This window comes from Coffea arabica, chromosome 2c (genome assembly GCF_036785885.1).
Source record: "Coffea arabica cultivar ET-39 chromosome 2c, Coffea Arabica ET-39 HiFi, whole genome shotgun sequence".
Taxonomy (NCBI): Eukaryota; Viridiplantae; Streptophyta; class Magnoliopsida; order Gentianales; family Rubiaceae; genus Coffea; species Coffea arabica.
In genome coordinates this window covers 70,172,160-70,182,428 of record NC_092312.1, presented here as the reverse complement: position 1 = coordinate 70,182,428, position 10,269 = coordinate 70,172,160, and the positions used below count along the sequence as shown (strand labels likewise).

Genomic DNA, 10,269 nt, shown 5'->3' with positions numbered 1-10,269 from the left:
TAATTTTGAATCATATTCATTGTTTTTCCTAAAAAGGTGGGACATTACCCAATTTATATTCATTTTTGTTACTAAAAAAGTGAGGTTTGAATTTTTGTACATAAAAAATGACTGTAGGTGAGTCGCATGGTGAATTGAGGCTAAAGGGCGGTTGAAACAATAAGTTGGAACTAAATTTTATTAACTTGAATTTATAAGGAATGTAAAGTTAACATTTTAGAAGTGAAAGAAGAAAAATTCATTTGACGAAATATGAGGGGCATTTTGAACGATTTTTTCTTAAATTAATTAAGTGTCCAAAATAAGCTATTCACTAATCAAGTGTACCAAATTTAATATTACTTAACAATTTAATATTTTAATGATTTCAAATTTTAGATTTAAAATTTTGGACTTTAATTTTATCAAATACAACCATACATTGCAATGTGAAATACATGACATGCATTTTCCTCTTGTAATTATGAGATACATCTTTCTTGTACATCACTACAAGAAAACTGACTTTTCACGACTCTAGAATTGTGTTGCAAAAAGTCAAAAAACCGCTGCGAAAACCTTTTTGTGGCACAAATGCGAAGGAATTAAATTGTGTCACAAAAGTAGCCGTTACAAAAGAAAACGACACAATTTTTCAATCTGTCGCATGCATTTGCATCGCTCTTTGCCATGCCAATTTGAGTGTCACCACTCTACTTACGGCAGAAAAAATGCGCTACAAAATGTCCACAATGTCATGCGACAAAAACTTGCGTCGCAAAAAAGTCACCAATATAAAGGCCAGAAATCAATTTTTTCATGGTACAATAGTTATCATGCTCAAATATCCTAAAATCGAATATTATAACAAAATATAGTTCCATAATACACTAGAATAAAGTATCATACATTGTTTTAGTCAAATTCTACAAACTTTATCATTTAATATTGTTCGCTCCAATTACAAGATGTTTCATATATTCCAAAATGTGCTTGTCTTCAAAAGTACAACACTTCATCATACATCTCTCAAAAACATTTTCATATCTCCCAATCCGCGTGCTTCCAATGTACCATCCATCCCCATTTGAACCAAACCATGAAACCAACTCCACATTTAACATCAAGTCCAGTGCTGCAAAGTGTATTCTATTAGTCCCCTGCTCATATAATCCCAGCCCATTAAGCATAAAGAAAACGTTAATATAACAATAGATATTGAAACGAAATTTGTAATTCAATTCTAACATCAAGAAAACCACCCAAAAAAAAGAAAAAAAAGGAAAAAAATCCCTACTTCAATCTTTTCACAAACATTGAAAATTAAGACCACTTCTACTACATTATGTCCCATAAATGGCTTGACAGAATAGAGTTATTTCCAGAAACTTTTCCAGTACCTCAAGCAAGTCGTTTGCAAGTAGTCCTGCTCCTTTTCTTCTTTGTATGGTGAATCTGGTATAACAAAAGACTAGTCAATTAAATATCAACAAGGATCTTATGCACAAATAGTTATCAACAAGGAACTCATGCACGATTCAATATCAACAAGGAACTCAGCAAAATTGGTCTTCTATAGAAGGACCAACTCAAAGTACGCATATTATACCTCAAGAATATCAGCAATTGAAGAAACTTTTTTATTTATTTCACACTTGTTTATTTCAGCATCATTTGTTCCAACTTGTACATTTCAGCATCATTTGTTCCAACTTCCCTATTCATTCTATCACCAACTTGTTACATTATCAACGAAGTGTGAAGAAAAGAAAATCAGGCCATAGCTGCTGATATTTCAGAGAGTTTGAACACAAAATCGAATTGTATGAATTAATATACAACCTCTAATGAGTCCGAAATTTGAGATTGTTTTGCTGCATTCATTTCTCTTCTTTGGAGTGATGCCAAGTCACATGTTGATGCCCCCTGGAAGAACAAAGATAAATAGTAACTAAAGCAATAAAAAAATTAGAAAAACTATAATATTTAACCAAATAGTTATCCCAAACCATTCTTGCTTCAAATTGAGCAATCAACTCCTCCTTAAAATCTGCCAATTTCGAATTCATTTCTTCTCGTAGTTCACCACGTATGATTTCCACTTTCTCATTCACTGCATCCTCAAATGCTTTCTTTTGTCCAGCATTCATGTTATCTGACATCCTATACACGTCTTTTGGAGTCGCACCTACCCCATAAGTTCGAAGACAACCTGGTTTTTCAGGTCCAAGAATATTTTCATAGAGTATATCTTTCACAAAATTATCATCCCTGGATGTCTCTGGCAGTTTTTGTATTTCCTCATTCATAGTTGCTTAAATTGAAAAACAGATAGAAGAAAGAATTATTTATGAAGTAAAACCAATAAAAAGTGACTAAAAGCTATTCTTACAATTGTTTGTGAAGTCAACTCATCCATTGGTTTTCCTTGTCTTGAATGAATAAAAACGTCTAGTTTCGAAGGCTCTTTTCCAGTTTTAATCCAAAGCTGCCACATATGAAATGTACAAACTAAAGTGTTAATATTTCTAAATAAGACTATTTTCCAGAAAAAATTGCTAGAAACATAAGCATTAGAATTTAATATACCTCTTCCCTGAGGTTCACATGATCTTTTCGCCCTGTTCGATGTGGCATCTTTTGTTTTTTTTCGATTCTTGCTATTAATCTTGCTTTGCTTCTAATTATGTACAAAACAGAAAAAGGTAGTTAACAACACATCAAAATCATAATAGCACTAGAATTTAATTCAAAAGCAAAAGAGATGTGACAATAAATACATGCCTTGACATCTTCTGAGCTCCAATAATCAACCAAAATAGGCCATTGATCCTCCTCAACTCTTGCAGGACAGTGTGCTAATAGCCATGACCTGTGCCTCCTATAAGGAGTGAAATACATGCTCTTGACTTTTGATTTCCAATTTCTCCACAATTTGCTGACCCTCATCATTTGTACTTTCTTGCATGTATCATCAATATTTGTATTTCTCTATCAAAAATTACAAAACAAAAGTTTAAACATTCACAAGCTACAAGATTGTATGAAAAAAAAAGAAAAAAATGTTGCTAACTTTGATAGTGAGTCAAAATACCTTAATATCTTCCCAAAATCTCTCCTTAGATCCTTCAGGCATGACCCTCCAATCTGTGTACGTGAGTGGTAATTTATTGCCATCCTTTACTAAGATTCCTACTTGACTTATATACTGTGTAGCATTAGGACCAATTACTTGGCCCCGTGCATTCCAAACTAACTCCAATTTCTTTCCACCACCCCAACCAGCACTTCGTCTGGCTTGTCCTCTACCACTATTGTCTCCTGTGTGCAAAAAACACATACACATACAAAAGAAGAAACTGTGATTCATATAATTTTTTTTATGAATATTATACAAAGCTTATAATAAGGAATGCTAGACTCAAAACTGTTTGTGATAATCTTTTCTTTTCCAACCGACCTTCTTCACTAGAATCATCATCATCAAAAGTACCATTAAAGACATCCTCTATGTCTTCTGAATCATATGAAGAACCTGATCCAGCTTCAGAATCATTGTTATCAAAGGAATCTGGTTGCTCACGATGGTCTACTAGTGGTTGAGAATGAAAGCCTTGACCGATATGTGAATTAGGATGGGAATTTAGTTAAGAATCAGCCTTGAAGTTCAACCGATGTGGATTGGCTTTAGAGTTGAACTAAGAAGTAGAAATAAAGCTAGAAGTTGAGTTTGAATTTGAATTGGAGTCATGTGATTTTGCTTGACAATTAGGTCGAGAAACAGAGTTTGAGCTAGATGTAGGGTCTATGCGTATTCCAGGCATTGTCCCAATGAATTTATGTGATGGAGGCTTCGAATAATGATTGGAGTGAGTCTGATAAGATTGAGAGCTTGACTGTGAAATAGGGTTCAAACTATTAGTGGACTCAATATGCGCTCCGGACATTGGCCCAACAACTTTGCGGGGCCTCTTCATACTTGGTGCCATGGAAAACCTATAAAAGCAGCTTCTGATTTTTGAAGGCAAAGTTAAGTAAGATGATTAATTTTAATGGCTTTTTTCAGAAACTAATCACATAATTCAGCAAGAGAGTGTTGTATCATCTTACTTTTGGAGTTTAAATTTCTAAAATCTACAAACAGAAAGAATATATACATATTAAGGAACTATAACCCAATGAAACCAGCATTACCAACTTGCTAATATGTACATAAGGAATCATAAATTGAACATAAGGTAAATCCAGCATTACCAACCTGCTAAAAAAAGAAGTAGAATGCAGGTTATCAAGGAGACTAATATGAACATAAGGAATTATAAATTGACATCCAAGGCAGTGAAAATGATCCCACAATTAATATTTTTCATACTAATCAATAACTTCGTCTAATATTGGCATTCTAAACTTCATATAACAAAATGTTAGGATTATATTCCAAAATTAGAGTCAATTATCAGCCTTTTCTCCTTGTTGGGCTTTATCAAAAAAATCATCATCATCACTTATATCATCAATCGTATTGCCAATCCCAAGATTATCCTCATCAGAGAAGAATCCATCATCAACTTCAGCAACGTGTGCCTTGGATTTTGTAGTTTGTGCATCAAGTATAACTCCATCAACACCTTCCCTAACCCATGAAACATTACTATCCTCAGAATTATTGTTATTAACACGTTGCCAAGCAGAATGCTCATCCTAGATATCTTCACATATGTTAATTTCTGGATCAATAATGAAAAGATCTCGAGGGGTCATCTTGACAACTATATTCCATTCAGGTTCCAATGCATCCCGAACATGCCAAGTTTGCTGTGCTTGAGAGGCAAGGATGAAAGGCTCATCATTCTTCGTGTTTTGCTTGTACAATATATGATCAAAGTTAACAAGTGTGAAGTTGTGTTCATCTTGTTTCATTCCAGTGACATTATCAACCCAATCACACTTGAACATCACAAATTTAATGTCATTTGAGTATCTCAACTCAACAATATCCACTAAGACCCCATAGTATTCTAAAATTCCAGACATAGGGTTCTTATCCTTTGTACTAACGAAATTATTGGCACTAGCATTCACAAATACACCACTATTTTGAGTTTGCCTTCTCATCTCACGCTTCTTAGTATGGAAATGAAAACCATTAACAATGTAGCTAGAATAGCTTTTTGTCCATATATCAGGACCAGCAGCCAAATAAGCAATTTCTTTATAATAATCATGGCAACTATTAGATTTTTCCAAATCTTCAACCTACAAGTTTTGAACAAAAACTGTTATTGTATGTTAACTCTAGAGAATATTAAATATATGAAAATGAAGCTCAATTAAATTCATTACTGAATTTAAAACTTACATGCTTCTTAAACCACTTGTAAAATGTTTCATTATGAATTTTCTTCATTTCATAGTTTGACATGTGTGATTTTTCCAATGTTAGCAAATGCTTATGCTCCCTACATTAGTCATTAAATACTTCAATGAAAGCAATAATTCATGAGTTTTTGATTAAGTTTGATAAACTATGAACTTACCTGCGAAAAGGATCAACAGTTTCAAGATTTCCAAGAACATAACGATGAGCTTGAACCCAAGAGACATCATCTAAATAGATGACCTCTTCTTTTCCTAAGGGACGGCCAATCTGTCTATTTAAATATTCACCTTCATAGTTCCTAGGTGGGCGATTCAACTTTGATTCAATATTGTCCAAGTATATGGAACAGAATGTCATACATTCTTCCGCCAATTAGCCCTCTGCTATTGAACCTTCAGGGTGACTTCGACTCCATACATAATTTTTCAAAGTACACAGATACCTATGCATAGAATTTATATTAATATCGGTGGTGATTTTTCAATGTACATAGATTAAGTTGATAATCTTTTACCTCTCAATGGGATACATAGACCGAAATTGAAATGGTCCACCAAGTTTCGCCTCTTTAGGCAAGTGAACAAGCAAATGCTCCATGATATTGAAAAATGGAGGTGGAAACATCTTCTCAAGTTCACAAAGGGCCAGTGGAGTACGGTCCTCCAAAGTTTCACAATTTGCTATAGTAAGCACTTTCGAGTATAATTGCCTAAATATATCTTGTAACTCAATGATAATTCTGCAAACATGTTTAGGCAATATTCTTCTCACAGCAATAGATAACAATTGTTGCATTAATATGTGACAATGATGACTCTTTAACCCAGAGATTTGTCGTTCTTTAATATTCACACACCTCGAAATGTTTGATGTATAACCATCAGGGACCTTGACAGTTTTTAGCACATTACAAAAAATTTCTTTTTCATCTTTGCTCATTGTGAAGCATGCAGTTGGAAGAAACACTTTGTCACCCTTAGATTGTGGGTGAAGTGCCTTCTTATCCCCATTTCTTTTAGATCATATTGAGCATTAATGTCATCATTTGTCTTGCCCGTCCCCAACAGTGTCCACAAGAGATTCTCCAAGAAATCCTTCTCAATATGCATTATATCCAGATTATGTGGAAGCAAATTATCCACCCAATACGGTAACTAAAAGAATATATTCAATCTTTTCCAATTATACCTACATATGGGACTTTGTTCAGAGTCATTATTATTTTTAGTCCTCCGTTTCCTTTTCTTAGCCGAGGAAACTGGTTGATCCTTTCCAAATTCATTTCTAAAATCTCTTAGTTGTTCTAAAATCTCAAACCCATATAATTGAACTGGTCTAGAATGTTTCTCAATTGTCCCATCAAACTGTGCTCAATTTAAACGATAAGGATGATCAATAGCTAGAAATCGACGATGACCCAAATAGCAATGTTTTTTGCTATGCATCAACCATTGACTTCGAACATCTTTATTACAACAAGGGCATGCATACCTCTCTTTGGTACTCCAACCAGATAGATTTCCATAAGCTGGAAAATCATTGATAGTCCAAAGTAGTGCAGCACGTAAGTAAAACATTTGCTTACTAGCTGCATCATAAGTAGGCACCCCTAGATCCCAAAACTCATTCAATTCATCAATTACTAGTTGAAGATATATGTGAATATCATTACCTGGAGCTTTAGGCCCATCAATTAGCAAACACAACATAAATGATGTTTGCTTCATGCACATCCCTGAGGGTAAATTATATGGCACTAAAATCACTGGCCAGGTGCTGTATTTATTGTTCATTGCTTTGAATGGGTTAAATCCATCTGCTGCAAGTCCAAGACGAACATTGCGAGGATCACTAGCAAAGCTTGGGTGCCGGTCATTAAAATGCTTCCAAGCCAAAGAGTCTGCCGGATGCCTCAATTTTCCATCCTTGATGCGCTCCTCTTCATGCCATCTCATTAATGAAGCAGTTTTGGATGACATGAACAGCCTTTGGAGACGTGGTTTCAAAGGAAAATAGCGAACAAGCTTTGCTGGAACTTTGTTAGCTTGTTCACTTGAATCATCGGATTGTTTTACAATTTGCTTATACCTAGGAGTTCCACACTTTCTGCAAAAGGTTTCATGTTCTGTCTCCTTCCAATAAATCAAGCAATCGTTGGGGCATGCATGAATTTTATGGTAGCTAAGACCCAAGTCTTTAACAATCTTCCAAGCATCACGATAAGAGCTTGGAAATAATTCATTCTCAGGAAAAACTTCCTTGAGAAGCTCCAGTAATATTGTCATTGAGTTGTTGCTCCATCGACAAAGAGACTTGACATGTAACAACTTGATGACAAATGATAGAAGAGTAAAATTTTTACATCCAGGCTAGGGTATAACTCTGTTTCGGCATGCTTCAGCAACTTAAAAAAACTTATTAGTCTCTTTATCACAGGCTCCTCTAAGTTCTTCTAAATTTATGTTAGAATTCTCTTCAAGTGTTTCGTGTATCAATTCATTCATGTCATCATTTTCAGTGTGCCTAAACACTCCATTGTTCATATTTTCTTGATTGAAGTCCCATGGATCTTCACCATGATAAATCCAATTTGTATAAGTGGTCAAAAACCCCTTCATTGTTACATGTGCCCGCACAGTTTCTTCCTTTCTTCGTTCTGAGTTTTTACATTGCCTACATGGGCAATATATTCTACTCCCAACCTCCTTCTTTTTGTAGACAAATTTAAGGAAGTCACTCAGACACTTTTCAAAGTATGGATTATTGACTCGATTTTCAATAAAGATCCAAGACTTATCATTCATTCTACAAGAAACAAGATTGAGAAGGCAAGAAAAGAGACCTTATAAACAGAATTGAAAAATAGCAAACTCATTAACATGCCAAAAAATAAAAAATAAAGTGTAGCATGTGCATCCTAGTTTGCTATGCTTATAGTGGAAGTATAAGTTCATGAAAAATGGATAAACTAATTAAGAAAGAAATTAATTTACTGTAATGGCCAAATTTTTTAAAAGATTGAATCAGTCTCATGACGAACAAAATACCAAAGATTCAATCTGTTTGAACCATAGCAGAAAAAGATTCTTTTGTTTACAACTCCAACTAGCTATACAACTAGTCAACTTGGACACTTGGGATTTGCATAAATGCCTTTGAATAATATTATCTTATCAAAGGTATAGTTTTAACTCTTAAAAAAAATCACTTGCTAAGTCCAGCTGACTCATAAATAAGAGAACTTATTCTTTGATGACAATGAAATAGGATGACAAGAATGGCCATCATGTTCTATTTCTCTCTCATTCTGCTAATTCTAAAATTAGAAAAGTAATAATCTATTAATTAAAAGCTTCACTTACTAAACCAGTAAGTGCAAGTGATTCAGTTGTCCTTAAGTATTAAGTTTTGGTTAAGATGAACTCTATTGATCTATATTCAAATTATGTATTTGAGTTCATTGTTTGGCCAAGCTTTATAATTTGTCTTGTCTTGAAATCAGGCTTGGCATTTAGTCCCTATCTTGGCTTGCACTGTCCTAATTTTAGCTTCGTGTATCGGGTTCAAGCACTTGCTAACTTGATAGCTTTAGTAATGTTGGTTAACATCCAATTTTCTTCATATTGTTTCTTTATCTGCATGACTTGTAGTCGTCTTTATTAATTTGAGATTTCATAACAATCTGAAAGTTTCAGGTTGGTGCTGATCTTATTATTTCACAACAAAAGGCTTTCTAGAAGATGAACTCCAACTTGCTTCACATGCATAAAGAAGAAAAGAAAAGGCAACTTTAACAGAACAGAACATATGAAACATGGCAGGGCCTTAGAAATATATTTCTCCAGCATTGTCTGAAAATTGGGTAGAACCTTGTATTACATACATGTGATGTATACAATAAGGTTGCTAATACTATCAACCAGAATTATAGAAGAAGAGTCATTGACCAAAGATAAACGACAATAGGTCAAGCAGATCTGACAAGCCAATAAGGCCCAAAAAATATGTGTAAACCAGAATTCGTGCTTAAATTGACACACTCTTTTGGCCAAGTCAATATTTATATCAACAATGATCTTTTCCAACATATTACATAGCCAGTTATTACTACATGGTCAAGCAAATATCATAACCAATTATTATTACATGGTCAAGCAAATATTATAATGAAACAATTTACTTTACCCACACAACATACTACTAGAACCGTGGCCAAAATCATAGAGATGTGCATTAAAATGCAATGCAATCCAAATTTTCAAACTAAAACTCTAGAATTCCACCTTAAGTCACATTAAGTCTCAAATAATTGAAAAAAAACCATTAAAATCCACATTTAAAAATCATATAGTCGTTTTCCATCTTAACCCAAAAAAAAAGCGTAAATAACTCAAGTTGACCATTACTAATCACTAAATTCCTCTTCATTTTTTGGGAGAACTGATAGTTCTTATTTAATATCGGGAATACTCCACATAGAATCAACCCATAAAATCAGCAATATCGATAGCAAATACCACAAGTTGAAATGAGTAAAGTGAAAATATCACAAAGAAATTGAGCTTAATTACCTTGCCTTTGAACCAGAAGAGCTCGTAGAATTGTTGATTGAGTTGTCTCAAAGCTACAATTAGTTTATCGATAGAGAACCAAATCCAACCGAGGATATCCAATTTATTCACCTTTCAAAAAATGACCTAAAACTGAAAAGAAAATTCAGTTTGATAGTTCTACTGCAGAGATAAAACTAAGAAACAAACCTAAGAATCAACTAAGAAACAAACACAAAATTGAGATAAAACTATTGCTAGGTATAAGCCTCACCATTTTCTTTTGCGAATCGCCTTAAGCTATTTCTATTGCAGGAGTAAAGATGAAGGAGGTTGAACTCGGTTATAGACAGAAAGACA

At 33.9% G+C, this 10,269-nt stretch overlaps 2 protein-coding genes across 2 annotated transcripts; both read right to left on the bottom strand.

The window, feature by feature from the left end:
* Positions 1-889: 889 nt before the first annotated feature.
* LOC140036038 (uncharacterized) lies at positions 890-3,271 on the bottom strand. The gene is made up of 6 exons (XM_072077309.1): positions 3,074-3,271; positions 2,764-2,970; positions 2,569-2,659; positions 1,989-2,467; positions 1,380-1,905; positions 890-1,139 (listed from the first exon to the last, which is right to left on the bottom strand). Exons 1-4 carry the CDS (start codon positions 3,113-3,115, stop codon positions 2,457-2,459), a joined length of 351 nt encoding a protein of 116 aa, XP_071933410.1. The 5' UTR covers positions 3,116-3,271; the 3' UTR covers positions 890-1,139; positions 1,380-1,905; positions 1,989-2,456.
* Positions 3,272-4,428: 1,157 nt separating this feature from the next.
* Positions 4,429-7,644, bottom strand: LOC140035779 (uncharacterized). Its single transcript, XM_072077159.1, has 7 exons — positions 6,851-7,644; positions 6,216-6,371; positions 5,874-6,098; positions 5,517-5,657; positions 5,339-5,438; positions 4,783-5,235; positions 4,429-4,680 (listed from the first exon to the last, which is right to left on the bottom strand). The coding sequence occupies exons 1-7, from the start codon at positions 7,642-7,644 to the stop codon at positions 4,429-4,431; spliced, it is 2,121 nt and encodes a 706-aa protein (XP_071933260.1).
* Positions 7,645-10,269: the final 2,625 nt, after the last annotated feature.

Bases quoted from the DNA above. Each gene is read 5' to 3' on its own strand.
- LOC140036038 (XM_072077309.1), bottom strand. From the start codon at position 3,115: ATGCCTGAAGGATCTAAGGAGAGATTTTGGGAAGATATTAAG. The intron at 2,971-3,073 runs GTATTTTGACTC...AATTTTTGATAG, and splicing joins GATTTTGGGAAGATATTAAG to AGAAATACAAATATTGATGA. The intron at 2,660-2,763 runs GCATGTATTTAT...GTACATAATTAG, and splicing joins GGAGCTCAGAAGATGTCAAG to AAGCAAAGCAAGATTAATAG.
- LOC140035779 (XM_072077159.1), bottom strand. From the start codon at position 7,644: ATGACAATATTACTGGAGCTTCTCAAGGAAGTTTTTCCTGAGAATGAA. The intron at 6,372-6,850 runs GTATGCATGCCC...ATGATCTAAAAG, and splicing joins GGTTGGAGTACCAAAGAGAG to AAATGGGGATAAGAAGGCAC. The intron at 5,658-5,873 runs GTAAAAGATTAT...TCGCCCACCTAG, and splicing joins TCTATGTATCCCATTGAGAG to GAACTATGAAGGTGAATATT.